The 22,706-nt window shown below is 44.1% G+C and overlaps 1 protein-coding gene across 1 annotated transcript; it reads right to left on the reverse strand.

Annotated features, from left to right (window-relative positions):
* Window positions 1-649: 649 nt before the first annotated feature.
* INA (internexin neuronal intermediate filament protein alpha) lies at window positions 650-13,641 on the reverse strand. Its single transcript, XM_057530881.1, has 3 exons — window positions 12,518-13,641; window positions 4,443-4,567; window positions 650-3,005 (listed from the first exon to the last, which is right to left on the reverse strand). Exons 1-3 carry the CDS (start codon window positions 13,580-13,582, stop codon window positions 2,696-2,698), a joined length of 1,500 nt encoding a protein of 499 aa, XP_057386864.1. The 5' UTR covers window positions 13,583-13,641; the 3' UTR covers window positions 650-2,695.
* Between the last annotated feature and the right edge of the window lie 9,065 nt (window positions 13,642-22,706).

Consider the following 22,706-nt stretch of genomic DNA (forward strand, 5'->3'; position numbering starts at 1 on the left):
GCATCATCAGCAAGTCTACAAACAACAAATGCTGGGGAGGGTGTGGAGAAAAGGGAACCCTCTTGCACTGTTGGTGGGAATGTAAACTGATACAGCCACTATGGAGAACAGTATGGAAGTTGCTTAAAAAACTAAAAATAGAATTACCATATGACCCAGCAATCCCACTATTGGGCATATACCCAGAGAAAACCATAATTCAAAAAGACACATACACCCCAATGTTCATTGCAGCACTATTTACAATAGCCAGGTCATGGAAGCAACCTAAATGCCCATCAACAGACAAATGTATAAAGAAGATGTGGTACCTATATACAGTGGAATATTACTCAGCCATAAAAAGGAACGAAATTAGGTCATTTGTAGAGACGTGGGTGGACTTAAAGACTGTCATACAGAGTGAAATAAGTCAGAAAGAGAAAAACAAATATTGTATATTAACGCATATATGAGGAATCTAGAAAAATGCTACGGATGAACCAGTTTGCAAGGCAGAAATAGAGACAGAGGTGTAGAGAACAAACGTATGGACACCAAGGGGGGAAAGCAGGGGGGGGGTGGTGGTGGTGGGATGAACTGGGAGATTGGGATTGACATATATACACTAATATGTATAAAACAGATAACTAATAAGAACCTGCTGTTTAGAAAAATATAAAATTCAAAAAAAATTATTATCCAGGTACGGAATACACTGTCTTTCATCATTTGATTGATTTCCCCACTTCCTGCCATGAACTGTCCACTTAGTGCATTATGTGTTTCAGACCAGACAGTCTGCAGACTGCCTCAAGGCCTTGGCAGGGAGAAAACAAAAAACAAACAAAAGAACATTAATCGAAACTAAACGTGGATGCAGGAAACAGACAACATATGATTTCTGAATGACTTGGGGGTACACCTGTCTCATTGAACCAGAACAGTGCTTCTCTCAGTTAAAGCAGCAGAAACCACGAAACACAAGTCATGTTGGTGGGATTCATGTGACTTTTAATTCTCATTTTACTAACATTTTACAGTAAGTGTGGGGAGTAAAGATGGGGTGGAGTAAGGGAAAGGAAGAAGAGAAAAGTATTCTTTCAAGTTCCTTGAACGACTGAAGCATGTGCTAGGATAAGAAAGTTCAGTAAAAGCATCATGTCCTTTTCACCACAGAGTTCCTAATGGAGATGTGTGACAGAGATATAGCAACTCTTTAGATCTGGTGGAAGTGACTCCAACAAAGAATTAATTCTGCATCAAACTTGGCACACATGGAAGACTGGGCAATGCAGCTGCTACACAGCTGGGCAGATGAAAACTGGCCTCCCCAGAATCTACTTCCTAGCATGTGAGTAGGAGCATGTGTGCCCTTTCTCTGGCCTGAGTATCTCTTCGTCTCCAGCAGGGAAGGGAGACCCCACTAACCATGCAGCAGTGGGAAAACTGTTTGGGCAAGATTCTTTCAGAAAAGAGAAATATTTCTTTTTTATATTTGCTGGTGGTGTTGATTGACCAGAAGTGACTTCTTTTACTTTTGGGCAGGAGCATTGTGTCCTGGTGATAACATAATCTATACTTAGCACTCTTAAAAGGCATAAGAGTGAAAACAAGGCCTCCTTAGGACCTAGACTAGTGGGAAGGGGAATATGTGGATTCTGTCTAAGGGTAAAGGCATGAAACAGCTAAATTCTCTATCACCACAAATGAACTGCCACGGATAAATGAGACCTTGGCTTTTCCCCTTCATACAAATACTCACCTCTTCTAGCTTATACTACTAAATCTAAGGTCAGCTTAATCACAGTTTGGGATTAACTATGACTGTGCTTCTAAAGTTAAGGTGAAAAGCTACACTCAATAAAGTGTTCCTTTTTCCTAATTAAATGGATTTGAATAAGCTAAAAGCCTAAAATCTAGAGACTTTTTTCAATATTTTATTTGTTGGGGGCAACCCATAAAACTTATCACTGCCATTTCTTTTAAACTATAGCAATAGAAGGACATGAAATGGACAGGAAGAAGTCACTACACAAATCACAGAAATGGTCAGCATGCATCTATTTCTACCTATTGAGCAGAGAGAGCTAAAGGGGGTAAGTTCTTTTGAGAAGAACCGAAATGTATTTCAAAGGGATAAATACTACACTAGCCTTCTTTTTTCTGAATGGAAGAAAAGGATATATGGAATTGAGGGGGGATGGGAGGGAAAGAGTCCATTAAACAAACACCTATCATTTGTGAAACAGTTCTATCAGAGTGGTGTCAGGTGTGGACCGTGGGTTTATCTTTGGCAGTGACCTTATGTTTTAGGTATCTAGAGTGAGATTAAATAGCTGGGTAATGGCTGGGTATGGTGAGTGAATATAGATTTTAATTTCAATTCACAGCAAAATGATGATGATCACAGACTTAGTACCTTAGTTTGTACTTCCTCTGTACCTGAATCATCTATTGCTGTGAAGCCTAAGGTTTAGGTGAGAAAGCTGCATTCTTAGATAACTCCTCTGTGATTGCTCTAGGACTGCTGTTTGCTCCAATCTAAGGTGTGGTTTTCTTATTAGAGAAAGTAAGTATTCAATGCTAAATATGAGACTGAAGCCTTGAAGACATTGTATAGTGGCGACAGGTGTTTTGGATCAGGAATAGGCTGTTTAACAAGTCAAATGCATATTATCCCCTCTTAAGCATTAACTTTTTTTAAGCAACAGAATTATATTTTTTGGCTTGAAATGGTGTTTTCTTCTATATTTGATTTCTCGGTTTTCTTAGCAGATATCACTGTCTCCTCCAATATTTCTTCAAAACTTTCCCCTAACTGGGAGGTTTTCTTCACGGCTACCTTAGAAGCCTCCTCTTCCTCCTCCTCTTTCTTAAGAGACAGCCCAGTGGATGAGACTTTGGAGGTGGTAGAACTGAGGATTCTAGGAGGGAGCAGATAACTTGGATTGGGAAGTGGATTCAGGCCTGAAATGCTTAATCCACTGGTGCTAAAACGTGTCTCTTCGCCTTCCAGCAGTTTCCTGTAAATCCAACAGAGAAAAACTCTCAGGAAGTCAACTTGAAACTTTTTTTTTTTAAAGAATTTAACCCTCCAGCCTCTATTCATTTTAGAAAGATTAGAAAGATTTCGCAGTTTCTTCATGAGATTGAGGCCAATAAATAGTGAATTTCAAGGCTCAAAGACCCGGACTTTATCCGGCACGTGCACACACACACTCAAACACACACTCACACACACACTCACAAATCTTTAGCACAAGCTGCGTTTAAAGCACTGTCAAGGGGAAACCTATCCTATTCGCAAATACATTTAAAAAAACCCTACAACTCCCCTTGGTCTCATCACACCCATTTTTGGCACTTAGAGTCTACAAAGCTCTAAGGAGAATTTTACTAATTAACACCTTAAATGCAACAGGGATAAGAAGGTAAGAAGTCCACAAAGGAATTGCCTAATTCAGCCTTAACTTGAGATTTGTATTTTTTCAACGTGTAGGGGTACAAAGGAAATGGAATCAGCAATAACAGAAACCAGTGAATTAAACTGTTTCAGATACCAAGCTTTTTCCCAGCCTGGCTTAAACAGCATCATAAAAGCATGGCCCCAATACCTTTTTTCTCATAACTCTAATAATTTTTATCATTTTTTTTAAAATCAGAAACTCAAAACACTATCAACTCCTCTTGGAGCTTTGTTTTGAAGTAGTATACATAGTGTAAGGAAAAATAGAAAAAGTTCTCAGACAGATCTGGGGTTGAGTTTGAGCTCTTCCATTACCAGCACTGTGACTTTGAGCATGTTGCACAGTCTGTGGTTCAAGTTTTCTCATCTGCACAATGGGAATAATATGACTTGATACCTAGATAATTTATATGCAGTATCTAATATAGTACCTGGCACACAGCAGTCATTCAAAAAATAGTAGCTGCTGTTATTTATTTATTTATTTTGAATTTTTATTTTATTTATTTTTTTATACAGCAGGTTATTAGTTATCTATTTTATACATATTAGTGTATACATGTCAATCCCAATCTCCCAGTTCATCACACCACCCCCACCCCCACCCCGTATTTATTTTTTTTAGAGGTAAATGTTCACTTACATATTGCTTGAGTAGGAATCCAGGGGGATACCTCACCTATTGGGACTTTCTATGTTATACGAACCCCATTTTTAAAGTTAGAGTCTGATAGATTTTATTTCAACCTCTGTGCACTCACTTTATCCCCTTAAATCCTTGCAGAGGTAGGTAGACTACTCCAGGCCTAGTAAGGTGGAGCTGGGATATAACCAAGTCGAGGGACATAAGGGTCAGCTCACCTGGAAGGAGCCCATGATGCCTTTCCTTAACCCCCCCTCACCTATCAGAAATCAGAGAGACTAAAACCACTTATTTGGGTAGAGATGCCCCAGGTGATGGGATCTGCTTGGGTGAGCATGCCCTGTGACATACCTGTAAGCTGCTATCTCAATGTCAAGAGCCATTTTGACATTGAGCAAGTCCTGGTATTCCCGAAGGTGGCGGGCCATCTCACTCTTGGTGTTCCTCAGATCATTCTCCAGCTGCCCAATATTATCCTGAAAAGCAATGCATGTCCAACATATTTAGGCCAAACCAGCTGACATTCATGGAGACTGAGACTGAGATTGAGAAAGCAAGGATTCTCAACCCTGCCTACACATTAAGAATCCAGACCTGTCCCCCAGCCCAGATTCTGATTCATTTGTTCTAGGGTGGGGTCCCAGCATCTGCATTTTTTCATAAAGGTCCCCAAGAGATTTGGATACATTTCTACCACGGAGCACACGGTTCTAAACTGAATACCGGGGAAATATTTATTTTTTACTTACTTACCGTCCCTCCCTTGCTTGTTGTATTACTGCTGAATCACTCAGTTACATGTACTTTCCAAAACCAAAGGCTCAGGTTAGGAGCTTAGATTCAGAAAATTCCAACTGTGGAGAGCACAGAGGGGATGGCAAGTCTTCTCTGCCTCCATTTGTTTTGATGGTTTCCTGAAAGTCTGCTACTCAATCACTTTACTGAAAGCATTTTACATGACAGATAGGGAGGAAGCATAAACACTCCAAGGGATTTTTTTTTAATCCAAATGGCAGATGGAAATTATAATTTTTTTAAAATTTATGTATTTATTTATTTTTGGCTGCATTGGGTCTTTGTTGCTGCGCACGAGCTTTCTCTAGTTGCAGTGAGTGGGGGCTACACTTCGTTGTGGTGCACAGACTCTAGGCTTGTGGGCTCAGTAGTTGTGGCACATGGCTCAGTAGTTGTGGCTTGCGGGCTCTAGAGAGCAGGCTCAGTAGTTGTAGCGCATGGGCTTAGTTGCTCCGCAGCATGTGAGATCTTCCTGGACCAGGGCTCGAACCCATGTTCCCTGCATTGGCAGGCGGATTCTTAACCACTGTGCCATCAGGGAAGTCCCTATAATATTTTTTAAAAAAGAAACTAAGTTCATATAATACTTTTGCTTTAAGTTCCTCCAGGTGTAAACCCAGGCACAGAAGAAAAATAGCTTTAAATCTGTGATTCTTGAGAAACCAGAGGATCTTTTAAAAACACAGTAGATCCTATTGCTCATCTTCCTAAAACCCTCCAACAGCTTTGGAATTAAGTCCAAACTCCTCAGCATGGCCTATACTTTTCCCCTTGCTCAATGTGTTTCAGCTACCTTGGCCTTCTCTTTTGCTCCTTAAACTTACCAAGTTCATTGCTATCCCAGGCCCTTTAGGCTAGCTGTTTCCTCTGTGTGGAATGCTCTGTGGTGGGTCTTCACATGACTGACTTCATGTCATACTAGATTCAGTTCAAATGCCCTTTACTAAGACAGGTCTTCCTCAGCATCCAGTTTAAGTACCCTTTCCACACTGATCTAGCACGTGATTTTACCTTAAACCAGGGCAGCTGCTAGCCCATGAAGGAACTTTGTGTAAATTAGAAAAAGGCACCTCCAGTGGGAAGACAAATTAGAAAAAAGCCCCCACTTGAAACTGGCCACTCTGCTTTTTATTTATTTATTATATTTAAAAAATAGATTTATTTATTTATTTTTGGCTGCATGGGGTCTTCATTGCTGTGCACGGGCTTTCTCTAGTTGTGGCAAGCGGGGGCTGCTCTTCGTTGCGGTGCGTGGGCTTCTCATTGCGGTGGCTTCTCTTGTTGCGGAGCGCCGGCTCTAGGCGCGTGGGCTTCAGTAGTTGCACCACACGGGCTCGTAGTTGTGGCTCGCGGGCTCTAGAGCGCAGGCTCAGTAGTTCTGGCGCACGGGCTTAGTTGTTCCGCAGCATGTGGGATCTTCCCGGACCAGGGATCTAACCCGTGTCCCCTGCATTGGCAGGCGGATTCTTAACCACTGCGCCACCAGGGAAGTCCCCACTCTGCTTTTTAGCTCTTATCATTATCTACGTAATTCCTTGTTGTGGGGGGCTGTCCTATGAACGTAGGATTTTTAGCAGCATCCCTGACCTCTATCCACTAGATGCCAGTAGCACGTGCTCTCCCTCCCAGTTGTGATAACCAACAATGTCTCCAGACACTGCTAAACGTTCCCTGGAGGGTGAGTCACTATTAGAGAACTATTGCACCAGGATGTAATTTACATGGAAACCTGGACCCCTTCTGTCTAGTTCACCCCTGGAAGCCCACAGCCTAGCACAATGCACACTGTAGATGCTCAATGAATGACTGTTGAATGAATGAATGATGCTACATAAGCATTTGTTTTCTTATTCTGAGCAAATAATTTATATAATTCAGTTGCAACTCTGTCAACATGAAGAGCACAGTGACTGAGAGTTATTTTTATGAAATAGTGTTGCAGATAAACATATCAGAAACCTCAAGAAAGTAAGTGCTGAGGAACCCTTTGAACTTCCCTTGTGGGGATGTTGAAGCGATGGTGAAAGGCAGGGCTGATACACTGGGGGTGCAAACTTCCAAATCAAGAGAATCTGCAGAAAGAACAAAAATTCATACCACCTACCTGTTCTATAAATATTGACAGGAATACCAAAAAGAAGAAACTCAATTAACTGATGGGTACAGAGCAAGGGATGATAAGCAGTGGGGAAAATACATAATACACTGGACAGTGATGAAAATATTCCAAAGTGTGTTAAGAGATCATGAGAGTTTAAAAGGAGTTTTACCAAGAAATTTTACTGGATGGTTGCTATATTTGAGGTTAAACTAGCCTACAAGCAAGTCTGCTAGTGACTCATTAGAGGTAAGAAAATCAATATTATTGTGGTAAGGGGGAAAAGAGTCTAGGGTGAAGGAAAAAGGAGAAAGGGGAGGGAGCATACTCATTATGCAAAGGAGCAAGAGAAATGTTATATGAGGAAAAAAAGAGGATTTCATCAGTATCTTTGGGTTGCATTTCTTGCCCTGCCACAAACATCTAACATACCTCAGTCAGTTTTCTATATTTTAGTTTCTTTGAAACTTCCATGTCTGTATATGGGAAATTACAGTGTTTATTATTTTCTGAGGTGTTCTGAGATCCTCAAGTTAGGATGCCAATTTAATGCATCTCACATTATTATGTGATGAATCCATTATCTGTTAAATTAGATAATAGGCATTAGAACAGCATTCGGCACCTAGGAATGCACAATAAATGTTAGTGATGTTTTTAATTGTTAATATCATACCATGTGACTCTCTACCCTTTTAACGATATGGACAAATTAATCACGAGCCCTCCCTACAACCCTTTAGATAACTAAGGAAGGCAATGTAAAATAAAATTTTAATATTGGAGAGTTGGAGGCAAACCCCTTAAAGCACCAGATTATTATTTTTTGTTTGTTTTTTCACGAAGATGTACATCTCCGTAACAGATTTTTTAAAAATCACAATTTTAAATAAAAACCTTTCTAAAGTGGTTTGTAGCACTCTTACCTAGGACACTAAACATAATGCAACCTTTCTCAGCAACTAAGGATTAAGATAATGATCAATTATTTTTCTATAATTCTGTGATGTGATTTATCTTTTAGGTCAACTAAGATATATCAGACTGTTTATTTCTACCCTAAATGGCCCCTTAGAACAGTATTTTTTTTTAATTTTTAATTTTTAAAAATTTTATTTTTTTCATATAGCAGGTTCTTATTAGTTATCTATTTTATACATATTAGTGTATATATGTCAATCCCAATCTCCCAATTCATAGAGCAGTGTTTGAGTTAGTGTTTGCTACGTATTGGTTTTCTTTGTCCTGAAAGTTTAACTGATCTGTTTCTACTCATTCTTGACAATGCCTGACTCCAGTGGTTCCTCTTCTTTATCTTGCTGCATGCTTGAAATCCAAATAGCAAAGTACTTTAGAATCATGTAAAGTTTACAATAAACAGGCTGGGGGCAGCAGAAGGGCCAACTTCCCAATATGTGATTTAGAGATAGACGTTTTGTCACATCAGCAGGTTGATTAGGTCCTTTTAAAAAAATTATTTTTGTTTCACAGCTGTGTTTTCTGAATAAGAGGTTGTTGGGGACCTGAGTTCCAGATAGATGAAATTTCCTTAAACTTTTCTGTTACACATTTCACATGTCTATTTTATGGACCAGTGTAGACAAAAAGCACGACTCTGCTCCTGTTAGAAGGAACTGTGCTGACTGCTGACCACTGCTCCTCAATGTCCAGTCTCCTTGTTTGCGCTCTCTTCCCCACACCACGCTGTCTTGCATTGCCCTTCAAAAGCCCTGCCAAAGATGGCCTCCAGCTGGAAATGTGAGCAGAGCGCTGCAGTCTGCTCCCTCCCCCAACCACGCAGCTACTGCTGGATTAGCCTGAGGCAGTGGGAGAGAGGCACTCCCAGCTCCTGCGGGGGTCTCTCCTGGAATGGCTAAACCAAGTGCTGAGCATCTTCCTCAGGGCCGGAAGGAAGGATGCGGGCTGGGAGTAAGAGAGAGAACTGGCCACGCTAGCATCTGCAGTGGAGCACAGGAACAACAGACAGTGCTGTGGGTTTCATCACTTTGAGGGGCCCTCAGCCAGGTGAGCGGTAGTGAGTGCGGCACTCACTGATTGAAAGAGGCTGTTCAGAATTACTGCTCTGCCTGATAAATGAAGGTGGGGAGAGAGGATTTCTATATATGGTACACTCACAGGTCACTGTGCTGCCTTTTCTCACTCCTGTTTTTGCTTCATCCCATTTTTTTTTTTTCCTACCATACTTTAAAATGTTGCATTATATGTATTTCTATAGGCTGGTTTACACTGGGAAATGTGCTTTAAGTCAGTGCACACCCAAATCAGTCTGAGGAATGACGGTGCTTTAATTGAAATTGCATATTCCTGGGCCCCACCTGCAAACTGATGAATCCATATCTTTGGGAGTGGGCCCGAGAATCTTTCTGTTAAGCGCCCAAGTAACCTTGGTGGGTCAATGGGTTTAGGAAACACTAGGTTTTTTTTCTGTAAAGGCTCTATCAGGATGGCCCAGGTGACAATAATACAGTGAGGTAGAGGGGGCAAAAACAGAACAAAAGAAAGCAAAAAGCACATGGATGAGTTGAAAAAAAAAAAAAGAGAGGGACCAAATGAAGCTTTATTCCTGAATTCTAATTTCAGAAATGGATCTATCAAGCTATAGATTTTTACTCAGCCACTGCCACCCCCAATCTCCAAGGGGCCAGCCCCTTCCTCCTATTTAATTAGGCTGCATTCCAATCTCATACTGGAGAGAGGAGGGCAGACTTGGCTCATCTCCCTGGAGAGCATTAGCTAATGGTGTGATCTTGATTGTTCAGCAAGGTCTTTCAAGGAAAGCTTCAGCTTTCCAAGACTGACCATAGTATAGGGCCAGGGCCCCCAGTACCCTGCAAAAATGTCCTTAGACATCTTTGGCAGAGCAAGGACTCTAATGGTGGTGAAGCAGCTATGCAGGAACCAGAATCACCCTGTGTCAGAAATGGAAAGCCTGCAGCTAAAGAGGGTGGCTCTGTTTGGCTTCTGAGGACAACAGCCCCAACTCCTCATAATTTTTCCTGTTACCTGATTCAGGCTCTCTCATACACCACTGTATACTTACGATGTCACCTTGAATCATTCGTCACCCTTTCAAAAGTGTGATAAGCTTTCTTTCCTCAAATAGGCTGTTAGCTCTCAGGAGCAGGGAAAACGTGACTTTAATGGGGCCCTCCTCTGCCACTAAGAGGGTGGCAAACTTGCAAAGGAAGATGAGCCTAGCACTAATCTCTGAAGCAGAAGAAAGAACAGCCTCCATTACTGCAGTGAAAGGGGAGGGGGATGGGGTTAGAGGGCAAGGAAACAATGGCTGAATCTCACTGTGGAGGAGGCTTTTCATCTCAGTCAGCACTGCCAAGACTGTTACAGAGAATAGCCCGAGGACTCCCTTGTGGCTTCAGGACTTCAGGATCCCCAGGTGAAGATGTGAGCCCCACCTCAGCCTTAGGTCCTAAAAGGTAGGTAGGATATATATATATATATATATATATATATATATATATATACACACACACACATATATATACACATATATATATACACACATATATATACATATATACATATATATATGTATATATGTTTGATCTTCTCTTCCATTCAAAGCAGGTCCACTGAGGCTCTGAGGCTAAAGCTGACGGGGGCAGCACTGCAGAGCTGCAGAAGCTGCAGTTTCTGTTGTTTTTTGTTTTCTGCAGACTACATCTCCATGACCCTACTATTGTCTAACACTGAAAGCCTTTTAAAGCAAACAAAACAAGCCAGACAATACTGTCACTACCTCTCAGAATACAGGGGCTATAATGAGCAAACAGAGGACATGGCAAAGCCCAATTCAGATGGCGGTTGTGGGTAAGTTATCCTTTTTAGAGAAATACTGGGCTAGCACTCCAGAAGACCACCTAACTCATCCTTTGAAGCTTCTAGAAGAAAACATGAAGTCTCAATTAACTAAATGTGATTAGTTCAGGCCATCTGGGACCTAGGCCATATAGTGAAAAGTTCAAGTTACAGATATTGAAGTGGAACAGAAGTATTTGAATATTACTGTAATTCCAAACACCAAAACAAATGGTCTAAGCAAGCTTCCTTCCTTTATCAAAGGGAGTAATTTATAATGAACAGCAAATACTGCACATCAATAGCTCCAGACTCAACTAGCATTTTGAGGTTTCACTCCTTTCTTGATTGTATTTTATTAATGTTCCCAAACCCCATTAATTTTATCAAATGTAAACTTTGATCTTGGCTAGAACGAATTATTGCAAGTTTCCGAATTATTAGCATTCTATCCCATGGAATTTTTATTGCACCTTGAAACTGAACCACACTATTTAGATTCTTTTCTACACTTTTCTCCTGCCTCTGTGTCCTTTGTGGTCATAAGCCCAGAATGTTCTATGTGGTAAAACTGAAGATGCAGTGGCCTTTGTTTGGAGAGAAAAGGAGGAAAGAGCCAATCGATACCTTCACAGGGGCTTAGAGGACAGGCAAAGACGGAAAAAAAATAAGTGACCTATAACAAAGATGAACCCATCTCTGTGATTTATCACATGCACTTAGGATGGAAAAATGTTAAGGAAATGGGCATTTTCGACTTCACTGTTTCTGAGCAGATTAAGTGCTTTTTGTTAAGTGCTAAGCCATCCATGAAAGTGAAAACTGATGCTGTCCACGAGGTGACCTTTTTGATTGCAGGTAGCCAAGACTGATGTGTTGGTGTTGCAGAAGAGAAAAAAAAAATCAAAGCAGTTAATTGCCTAGAGACTCATAACTGGGACATGAGACAGGAGGGAAATTCTGAGATGGAAAGAACTAGAGATCAGCACCGAGGACAGCGACCGACCGCTCTCATTTGCTAACGGCTGCAAAGCTTTCTTTAGGAAGAAGTAACATTACTCGGTCGAGGAGGGAACCGTGTATGTGTGTTGGGGGAGGACAGAGCAGAGCGGTTATTACCAGCCCAATCACTCATCTTGTTGGCTCCCAATCTCTACTCCTTTGAGGGCAAAAGTCAAGACAATGGGATAGAACCCTTCCCAGTTTAGTACCTCATTCTTCCCCCAACCCAAGGGCAGAACTATTTCCAGGGCGCACAGAAAGCCTTTCAAAGTCAATCAAACAAGCCAGACAGCGGAAACAGCACCACCAGCCATGGAGAGGCTGTGACCCACCCCCGCTGGGCTCACTCCTACTTTGGGTGGGTGCTGTTCTTCAGGTCGCCAGCGTGTTTATGCCCACTTGCTGACAGGGAGGCATGAGGTAGATATTAAAACTCCGAAGAACAGAAGCTTGAGGGCTTCTTTGTTAGAAGGGCTTGGGCAGGGACGTTAAGTGAGGGGCAGGGAAAGAGGGCGTCCAGGCCCCTAAAATTAGCGAGAGAGGCTCCAGGGCTTTTTGCTTGCTAATGCCTCCAGGCGGGGCTCTTTCTGTCCCCTCCCTTATCCTCCCCTTGGTTTCTAGGGCCCCAACTGTGCGGGAAGTACGCGCGGGAGAGAACAGGACTCCCCTCCCTACGCGGCGTTCCAACCTTTACCTGGTAGCTGGCCACCTCGGCACTGTGCCGCTCCTCCAGCTCCAGGATCTGCCTCTCCAAGGACTCGTTGGCCCCGCGCAGCCCCTCGATCTCGATGGTGCGTGCCTGCAGCTGGCGCCGGTACTCGTGAATCTCCTCGCGGCTGGCCCGGATGGCCTCGGTGCTGCGCGCCGCCTGCTCGTTCAAGTTGGCAAACTTGGACTTGTACCACTCCTCAGCTGACTGAAGGTTCTTGGCGGCCAGGGACTCATACTGGGCGCGGATTTCCCTCAGCGCCGAACTCAGGTCTGGTTTAGCCACAGCCACGTCCACCTCGGCCGCGGCCTGCGACGACGCCTGCAGCGTGGCCAGTAGCTCGGCCACCTCCTCGTCGTGCACCTGGCGCACGAAGGCCAGCTCGTCCAGCAGCGACTCCACCTTCTTCTCCAGATCCAGGCGGGCCAGCGTGGCGCCGTCCACGTCGCGCTGCTGCGCCTTCAGGGCGCGCTCGGCCCCTTCGCGGCCCCGGCTCTCCTCCTCGCAGCGCGCCCGTAGCCGCTGCACCTCCTCCGCCAGCCCGTCGCGCTCCAGCAGGGCCTGCGAGCGCGCCGAGCTCGCCTCCTCCAGCTGCGCGCGCAGCTCGCGCAGCTCGCGCTGGAAGAGCTCGCCGAGGCGCGACGGCTCGGCGTGGCGCTGCCGCAGCGCGGCCAGCTCGGCCTCGAGCGCGCGATTCTGCGTCTCCAGCTGGTGCACCTTCTCGATGAACATGGCAAAGCGGTCGTTGAGGCCCTGAAGCTGCTCCTTCTCGTTAGTGCGGATGATCTTGTACTCGTTGGTGCGCGCCGCCGCCTGACTCAGGTCCAGCCCGTCGGACGCCGGAGACCGGCGGTAGGCCAGGCCCAGGCCGAGCGACGAAGCCGAGGAGCAGGCAGCCGAGGAGGCCACATTGCAGCGGGACAGCGACTGCGAGCGGAAGCTACCCGCGCCGCCGGCCCCGGAGAGGCGCGAGGACAGGCGCGAGCCGTCTCCGAACACCTTGCGGTAGGAGGAGGCGGCGCCCAGGTAGTGCTCCGAGCCGAAGCTCATGGTGCCGGGACCGGGACCGGGAGAGCGGCTGCGGCTGGAGCTGACGAACAGAAGAGAGGTGAGCCGGCCGGGATGCGGTGGAGCGGTGTGCAGCGGATTTTAAGGCGTGGGGTGGGGGGTGGAGGCCTGGGGCGGCGCGTTGGGGGCGGAGCTCCTGCTCCGGGTCTGGTGGAGAGAGGGAAGGGGGGCATCCAGGAGTGGGGGCGGGGAAGCGCAGTGACTACCGCAGCTGCGCGCGCCATGGACGGAGGGCGCGGGGACAGAGCCATTTGCGTAGGAGCCACCGCCTGTCTGAAGCGTCCGTCCCCGAGAGTTGTCTGGCTTGGAAGTGACTTGTGCGGAAGGGTGCCTAAACGATGGGGGTTTCCCATCCGGAAACCACACGGCTCCATCGCGTCCCTTGCCCCTGTCCTCCTTCCCCCTTTAATCCACTGGGAGGTTAGTGTTTTCTGGGAGGTATGCTGTACGCTCATCGCCACCCTGGAGCTCCCGAGCGTGAGGCCCTGTTTTTCCAGACAGAGTGTGGACCCTCAGGGCGCGGCTTTGGCCCCTCCCAATGCCCGCTTGGGGTTCCCAGGGGAGAAGTGGGTCTACGTCAGAGAGCATCTCATCAGCTGTTCCTCTGCAGCTCTCCGGAGCGCCCGGGGTTGGGTGGCTGTGCTGAAAGCCTGCGACGCCCAGGAAGAGAGGGGAGGAAGGTAAAGAGAGTGGGCCTGAGTTGCAGAGAGTGGAGAGAAGCGGAGGAAAGAGCTGGGATGGCCACGATCGACAGAGCTGAGGTGCGCCTGCCAATTGTTTAAGCGTGCTCTCCTGTTCACCACAGTCCCCCACCACTCTCCGTTGAATAACGTCCACCTTCTTAATTCATCTACTTTACCTGTCTGGCCCTGTAGGCATTTGAGATTTCAGTCTGTGTAAATGTTCATCTGGTTTAGGGAGGACCCCTACTTGTGGAGATCTGTCTTTGGACAAAAGAGGTCCCTGCAAACAGATTAAACCCCAAAAGTGGGGAAGAGTGCTGATAACTGAGCTGGGCTCCTTCACTACACAGTGGTGGATTTCCAAGAATGGGATCTGTAAAGATGAAGGCTGGGAGGAGGTCGGGTGGGGTCTTCAAACTTATAATCTCTCAGGATGTGGCTATGGCTTTGAAGAGGGAGGATGAAGAACTTTTTAGTAGATTCCAGAATTCCAAACTGAAGGCCTTTCTTGATCTTGGAATCTCAAGGATGTAGTTCTAGGATAAGTTTTACTTTCATGGAGGAAATATTACCTGAGACAGGCCACTAAAGGAAGGGGGGAATAGAGGCCTATGGGACTTTGGAGCATATTCTTGGCTTTGTGCTTTATGTCATGTAAGATGGTCAGGACCTGCCACAGCCTGTCTCTGTGGTTCCTCATCAGAGACCAAGACCTGAGCTGGAGGGACTCAATGCTGAGTTCAGTGGGCTCAGAAATTCCTGGTGATGTGAAGGATGGAAGAGTGCTAACATCACAGAATGAATAGTCTCTGCCAGCCTTTGTGCCAGGAATTTTGCATACGTTTACCTCCTTCTGGCCACTTTTCAAGGTAGCCCTTACCCCCATCTTACAGATAAGAAACCAAGACTTAGCTGCAGCACTCTGCATAAGGTCACTAGCAAGCAAACATACATTCTTTCCTCACTGCATAGTTCTACTTCTTAGTAAAGTGAGACTCTTGAAGTCTTATTAGTTTCCATGCAGCCAGAGTAAGGCTAAGTAGGCTTCAGAAAAGTTTTGGCCAATAACAAAGTAGCAGGCTGGTTTGTAATTCAAAGAATCAGAGGTGATGGGTTTGAATTGAGGCTCCTGCCACTTCCTAAGCATGCGGGGATAACAACGCCTACCTCGCCAAGGTCATAAAAAACTGAGTTGATGCATGTGAAGGTGCTTTGTGCAGGTATAAGGGGTTATCGTCATCATTGTCCTCTTTCAAGTAACAGACATTGCTTTGCATCTACCATCAACGGCAAATGAGTTGGGTTTTGTGATGGAATTGTCCACAGTATCCTTGCACAGGCCTCCAGGCTTCCCCTTGGGAGTGAGAATATAACCCACTTGACTGTGCTACCAGGGACCAACATGAGTGTGGCTAAGTGGAAACAACCACAAATAATTAGAAGATCTTACATCTGGGCTGTTGTTCCGATCTCATTTTAACCATGTTATCAGGACTACCAAAAATCAGCAAAATGTCCTAGTTGGAGTTTCACCTTTCTTTTTCTTTCCATCCTCCAATAGAAGCAGTAATCCAAAGGCAAAACACACATAGAGCAGAAGGTGAGGCAAAAGGCCTGAATAATCCATCAAAGGGGTAGTGGCCCTGGAAAATCTAAAGTGGGCTCATTTTGCAATTTCTGAATAGCTTACCTGAGATTCCATACTGAGATTTCCCAGTGAGACTTGTGTCTCCCTGCCTCCCCTTTCTTGGCATACCACTCCGTAGGCCCAGATGTTTGGCTTTAATCATTTTAGCACAAAGCTGTACTACCAAGGAGTGATCTTGGCTGAGTCTCAAACCACAACTCCTTCCAGCTGGCCAGGTCTCCTGAGGGAGTGCCCTGCCCTATGCAAGGGGTGTGTATTCATCTTCCTGTAATGTCAGACTCAGGCAGACACACTGTTCAGTTATCCCCAGGTTCTCCCTCATGCCACATCCTCTGTGGCCTCTGCATTTGGCAGTGCTCACTACTCTCCTGGGTTTCAAGGACTTAGTCTTTGGCCTCTGCTCTTCCCTCATAAATTCTTTTTTAGGTATGATGCCTCCCAGAGGCAGGGAGCCTTGTGATAAAGTTCTCTCCATAAGAGCTCTAGTTTTGCATCACGGTTCTTCCTAGCCATGGGACTTTGAACAAGTTGCTATTATTTGCTGAACCTTAGTCTCTTCATCTGTAAAATTTCAATAAAACCATCCACCTGAGGGGTCTCCAAACCTGACTGCTCATTAGAAGTACCTGGGAACTTAAATTCAGATTCCCAGGCATTACCCCAGACCCATTGAATTTAGGTTTGAGAACCCTTGACCTCTCTCTCATGAGACTACTGTGAGGTTTAAATGAGATTATGTATACAAAGTGGGTATCACAGTGCCTGCCATGTGCATGCTCAAGAAATTCCTTTAAAATTCCTTGGAATTTTTTCCTGTGCCCCCACTTCAGCTATTGAAATCCTTAAGGCTCAAATGCTGCCTCCTCCATGAAGCCTTCCCTGATATTTCCAATGTAAAGTGATCCTTCCCTCTCATGAACTCTCCTCCTCCTCCCCACAGCCTTTGTAGTACTCACATGACATAATTGCCTCCCATCTTCTGCTGTAATTATTTGTGTGTTTGTCTAAACTGAACTGGAAGCTCCTTGAGCACAACTTCTACATCTATGTATCTCTCTCAGCATCTGTCACAGTATTAAACACATGTGAGGAGAAAAAGATGGTTGAATTTTTTCCTGTACAACCACTTGGGAAAACTCTTTGGCGTGACAAGGGTGCGATCCATAAAAGAAATCAAGAAACTCGACTTCATAAAAATTAAAAAATCTTTTGCTCTGTAAAAGACCCATTTAAGAAGATGAAAAGACAAACCACAGACTGGAAGGAAGTATTTGCAAATCACATATCCAACAAAGGATGTGCATCCATAGTATATAAAGAACTCTAAACATAGCAGTAAGAAAATGAACATTCCAATTAGAAAATGGACAAATGACTTGAGCAGACATTTTACCAAAGGGAATATACAGATGGCAAATAAGCATATGAAAAATATGTTCAACATCACTAGCCTTTGGGGAAATGCAAATTAAAACCACAATGATATATACTTATTAGAGTGGCAGAGACAAAATACTGACACTGTCGAGTGCCTACAAGGATTCAGAGCATCTGGATCTCTTATCCACTGCTGGTGGGACTGTAAAATAGTACAGCCACTCTGGAAAACACTTCGGCAGTTTCTTATAAAGTTAAAAATACATTTACTGTATGACTCAGCAATCTCACTCCTGAGTATTCAGCCTAGAAAAATGAAAACCTATGTTCACAGAAAAATTTGTATACTAATGTTCACATTAGCTTTCTTTATAATAGACAAAAACAGAAAACAACCTTAGTGTCCTTCAACAGGTGAATGGATAAACAAACTGTGATACGTCCGTCCAAAGGAATGCTAATCTGTATTAAAAAGAAGCAACTATTGATGAATAATTCTCAACAACTTGGATGAATCACAAGGGCATTATGCTGAGTGAAAAAGTGCTCCATATTATGTGACTCCATTTATGTAACATTCTTGAAATGAAAAAACTGTAGTGATTGAAAACAGATCAATGGTTGATGGATTAGGGTTGGGGGGAAGATACGACTATAAAGGGGTAACATGAAGGTTGTTTTATTCTGTAACTTTGAGTTCTGTTACCCAAATTTATACACGTGATAAAAATTCATAGAATGAAAGAGGAGAGAGAGAGGGAGGAACCTAGTGAAATCCAAATAAAGTCTGTAGTTGAATTAATTTGTTGTGTCAGTGTCATTTTCTTGGTTTTGATAATGTATAAGGTTATGTAAGATATTATCATGAAGAGTGAGCTGGATGCATGGTACCTGGGAACTTTCTGTACTATTTTTGCAACTTCTTGTAGGTCTTAAACTATTTCAAAGTAAGAAATAGTTCTTTGAAAATTATATACATATCAAAAATAGGCAAATGTTCTTTGGAGGTATATGCTGAAGTATTTAGGTTTGCAATGTCATGATTTATATAACATACTCTCAGATGGTTTGGCAAAAATAGTACACACACACAGATGCAGGGGAGATAAAGCAAATGTGGCAAAAAGTTAACAGTTGGTGAATGCAGATGTTTATTGTATTAGTCTTGCAACTTTTCTATAGGTTTGGAAATTTCAAAATAAAAAGTTATGAAAATTGATTAATATATAGGTAGATAGGTAGAAAGATAAAGTAAGCAAAAGAGAATGTATTATCCAGAACCTTCAATCTAATGCTGTACCAGCTTTGTCTAATTACAGAGTGCTCTCCCCAATCCCCTCCTGCCCAACAATAGGAAAATCCTGCTTGTTCTGGAGTAACAACAACAACAAAAAGGTCAGAATTTACACTCTGTTGGGAGTATTTTAAGTGCTATACTGAATCCTTGGTGTTACCATAGCCAATTAACAAATATTTACTGAACCCTAGCTATGTGCCAGCTGCTGGAATTATAGCAATGAATATAGCTAGAAGTGACAAAAAGTGTCCTTTTCTCAGATTAATTTTTTTTAGTAAATATAGAATCATACGCATTTTATATATGTTCTACAACTTTCATTTCTTTTTTTTTTTTTTTTTTTAAGGATTTTGTTTATTTATTTTTTGGCTGTGTTGGGTCTTCGTTTCTGTGCGAGGGCTTTCTCTAGTTGTGGCAAGCGGGGGCCACTCTTCATTGCGGTGCGCGGGCCCCTCACTATCACGGCCTCTGTTGTTGCGGAGCACAGGCTCCAGACGCGCAGGCTCAGTAGTTGTGGCTCACGGGCCTAGTTGCTCTGCAGCATGTGGGATCCTCCCAGACCAGGGCCCGAACCCATGTTCCCTGCATTGGCAGGCAGATTCCCAACCGCTGCGCCACCAGGGAAGCCCTACAACTTTCATTTCTTACTTCATAAGTTGTAGCCATTTACCCACATCAGTTATGTAGATCTATTTACTTCATTTTACAGTTCAGTGTGGTGTGCAGTTATGTGAATGTGCCATAAGTTGTTTAATCAATCTCGGGTTGGACTCCTAATATTGTTTTTAATTTTTCCACTATTAAAAACACCATAATTGGGCTTCCCTGGTGGCGCAGTGGTTGAGAATCTGCCTGCCAATGCAGGGGACACGGGTTCGAGCCCTGGTCTGGGAAGATCCCGCATGCCACAGAGCAACTAGGCCCGTGAGCCACAACTACTGAGCCTGCGCGTCTGGAGCCTGTGCTCCGCAACAAGAGAGGCCACGATAGTGAGAGGCCCGCGCACCGCGATGAAGAGTGGCCCCCGCTTGCCACAACTAGAGAAAGCCCTCGCACAGAAACGAAGACCCAGCACAGCCATAAATAAATAAATTAATTAATTAAAAAAAAAAACACCATAATTTTTTTAAAAGAAAGAAAAATACATGACCTGAAAGAAAAAGAAAATATATTACCTGAGTGAAATCCAGCCTCCGTGTCTACTTTGCCTTAAACAGTCAACCAACCAACATTTATTGAACACCTACCGTGTGTCCAGTTAAATGTTTTTGCTGCTTGTGTCTGTTTGTGTAGGAGAAGACATGCGATGTGGTCACTACCTCTAAGGAGTGAAGTTGAAGAGTTATGGCTAATTTGAGGTCCTAACTTACGGACTACGATAAGGGAGGACGTATTTGACTGCAGACCATGTGTGTTAAGTACTTAGAGGGAAGCCCACCCCTTTTCTGTGTCTGGTTTTATACTAGTAATATTTGTTCAGCCGAGTTTCTTCAGCCCCATGAAAAGATGCTTGCGTGAGCATGTCATTAAGGAAGGTGGGGAGGATTATGCCCCAAACTTTCTGGAGAAGCGGGAAATTTTTTTTAACAAAGACATGTGAAAGCACATGAAGGACATGAAGCTAAGTCATACACTTATTTGTCCTCCGTCCATAAAAATTAAACTGTTTCTATCTACAAGAAAAGGCAAAAGAGCTCTGAGTCCTTTAGTATGGCTCAGTTGATGGTGACACATCAATCTATGTGGTTGTAGTTTTGCTTACAAACTGGCATTTACACAGTTTTGCTTTGCATTGTTTGATGCACAGCCTTTTGTCCCCTTGCACTTGTTCCAGATTTTTTCTTAGAGGTTTCTTGGTGACCATTCTAATTTAAAAATAAAATAAAAACAAAAGTTTCTATATTTTGGCCTTAGCAGTCTCTCCATGCTTAAGCTGATCCAGAAGGCTCTGTGTGTTTGAGTACTTCTCTCTCTCTTCCTTTCCCCCTTCCCAGAATTAGCTCTTTGTTTACCTCTTCTAAATCCGAGTTCAGGCTGAACCAGAGTTGCCAGAGCCCCAGGATTAGGAGAAACAGGGAGGCTTGCCCGCTCTCTTGCACTTCAGGACCTAGGACAGCTCTTCAGCCTTCCTGGTGTGGGCGCCTACTTTTTTAGACCTCACAGAACGTCAGGATGGAATCAAGTTGGAGAAGCCATTTGGTCCACCCCCCCCCCGCCCCCGCCTTTTGATGATGCCTAGAGAAAGGATCCCACTCAGCAAATGTTTCAGGATTATTAACTGCCTGGCTGTGGGAGATACAAAGGGCTTGGAGGGCTCCCACACCCCTGGCATTTCCTGTACCTACATGTCTGCTGATGCCTAAAAAAATCCTTCAGTTCAACTCAGCAAACTTATGTGGATCAAGCTTTTTCCTCCCTGGAAAGAGGTATGGCCTAAATACAGATATGCTGTGGGAAGGGGAACGAAGGGACTCCAGTTTGAATGAGAAAATAATCCCTCCTGAGGGCTTGTCTCGAAGGGTACTAAAGGAAGAGAGAGCACAGAGCATTGGGAGCCCAAAAGGGGCTGGAGAGGAAATGGCAGGAGGAAGTAAAGAAGAGGGGCATTCAGGGAAGTCTGGGCAGATGTGGTGAGCTTCACACTGTTGGCCCCAAGTGTACCCTGAACACACAGTCCAAGGAGAAGCCTCACGCTTTCTTAAGAAGAATACAGAGGGCTGTTGTCTCCTCTTCCAAATACACATAGCAAAAGTCACCAGACTCCTTTTCAAAAGATATTTATGTAATGATTTAATGCATTTTTGTCTTCATTGTTCCTCACAATAAACTTAGAAAGGGTTTGTTTGGGGTTTTTAAAAACTTTTATTTATTTATTTTTGGTTGTGTTGGGTCTTTGTTGCTGCATGCGGGCTTTCCCTAGTTGCGGCGACCAGGGCTACTCCTCGGTGTGGTGTGCGGGCTTCATATTGCGGTGGCTTCTCTTGTTGCGGAGCACGGGCTCTAGGCACACGGGCTTCAGTAGTTGTGGCTCGTGGCCTCAAGAGCGCAGGCTCAGTAGTTGTGGCACACGGGCTTAGTTGCTCCATGGCATGTGGGATCTTCCTGGACTAGGGATCGAACCTGTGTCCCCTGCATTGGCAGGCAGATTCTTATCTACTGTGCCACCAGGGAAACCCTAGAAAGGGTTTTATTATTTGCATTTTTCAAATGAATAAACTGAGACCCTGAGAGGTTGGGTAACTTGCCCAAAGTGACACAGCTGGAAAATGCAGAGCTGGGTCTTGAACTCAGTTTCTCTGACTCCAAGCTGGTGTTCTTTCCATCACACTGCATCTCTAACAGGGTCTTTGTGTGCATGTGGTAAAATATATATAACATGAATTTTACTGTTTTACATGAATTCTACTGTTTTAGCCATTTTAAAGTGTACAATTCAGTGGCATTAATTACATTCACAATGTTGTGTAGTTATCACAACTATCTATTTCTAAAACTTTTTCATCACTCCGAACAGAAACTCTGTAACCATTAAATAATAACTCCCCCTGCCACCTCCCAGACTCCAGCCTCTGGTAACTTCTACGTTTTGTCTCTTTGATTTTGACTATTCTAAGTACCTTATATAAGTGGAATGATAGAATATTTGTCCTTTCGTACCTGGCTTTTTCAAGGTTCATCAGTGTTGTAGCAGGCACCAGAGTTCCATTTCTTTTTATGGCCTAATAGGGTCTTGTGGTTGCAAAGGACAGATTCACGCAGGCCACCAGAAGTAATGAGATGTTATTGTAAGCAACCTTATAGAATTAAGGAAGACAAAAATCTCAGCCACAAGGCTAGACGTTCAGGAACAGCCAGACGGCTGGGCTTACTTCGGACTTAAATACAATTTAGAATCTGATCAGCACAGCTCTAAGGACCAAAATATCTCATTGCCCCGATAGTGGCAGGAGTTTGCTGTTTTCTGATACTTGGCCATTTTGCCATCTTAGCAATCTGCTTCCACAGCTCCTGTATGGTCTGACACTACCAACCACCAACTTCTTACTCTCTGAAAAGCAATGCTCAGGCTTTTGCTGACTCCAGATTTCTACCACTTCAGTG

Source organism: Balaenoptera acutorostrata, chromosome 16 (genome assembly GCF_949987535.1).
Source record: "Balaenoptera acutorostrata chromosome 16, mBalAcu1.1, whole genome shotgun sequence".
Taxonomy (NCBI): Eukaryota; Metazoa; Chordata; class Mammalia; order Artiodactyla; family Balaenopteridae; genus Balaenoptera; species Balaenoptera acutorostrata.

Coding starts and splice junctions, on each gene's coding strand:
- INA (XM_057530881.1), bottom strand. CDS start 13,582: ATGAGCTTCGGCTCGGAGCACTACCTGGGCGCCGCCTCCTCCTACCGC. Junction 4,568..12,517: donor CCGAGGTGGCCAGCTACCAG/GTAAAGGTTGGA, acceptor ATTGCTTTTCAG/GATAATATTGGGCAGCTGGA. Junction 3,006..4,442: donor ATTGAGATAGCAGCTTACAG/GTATGTCACAGG, acceptor TTGGATTTACAG/GAAACTGCTGGAAGGCGAAG.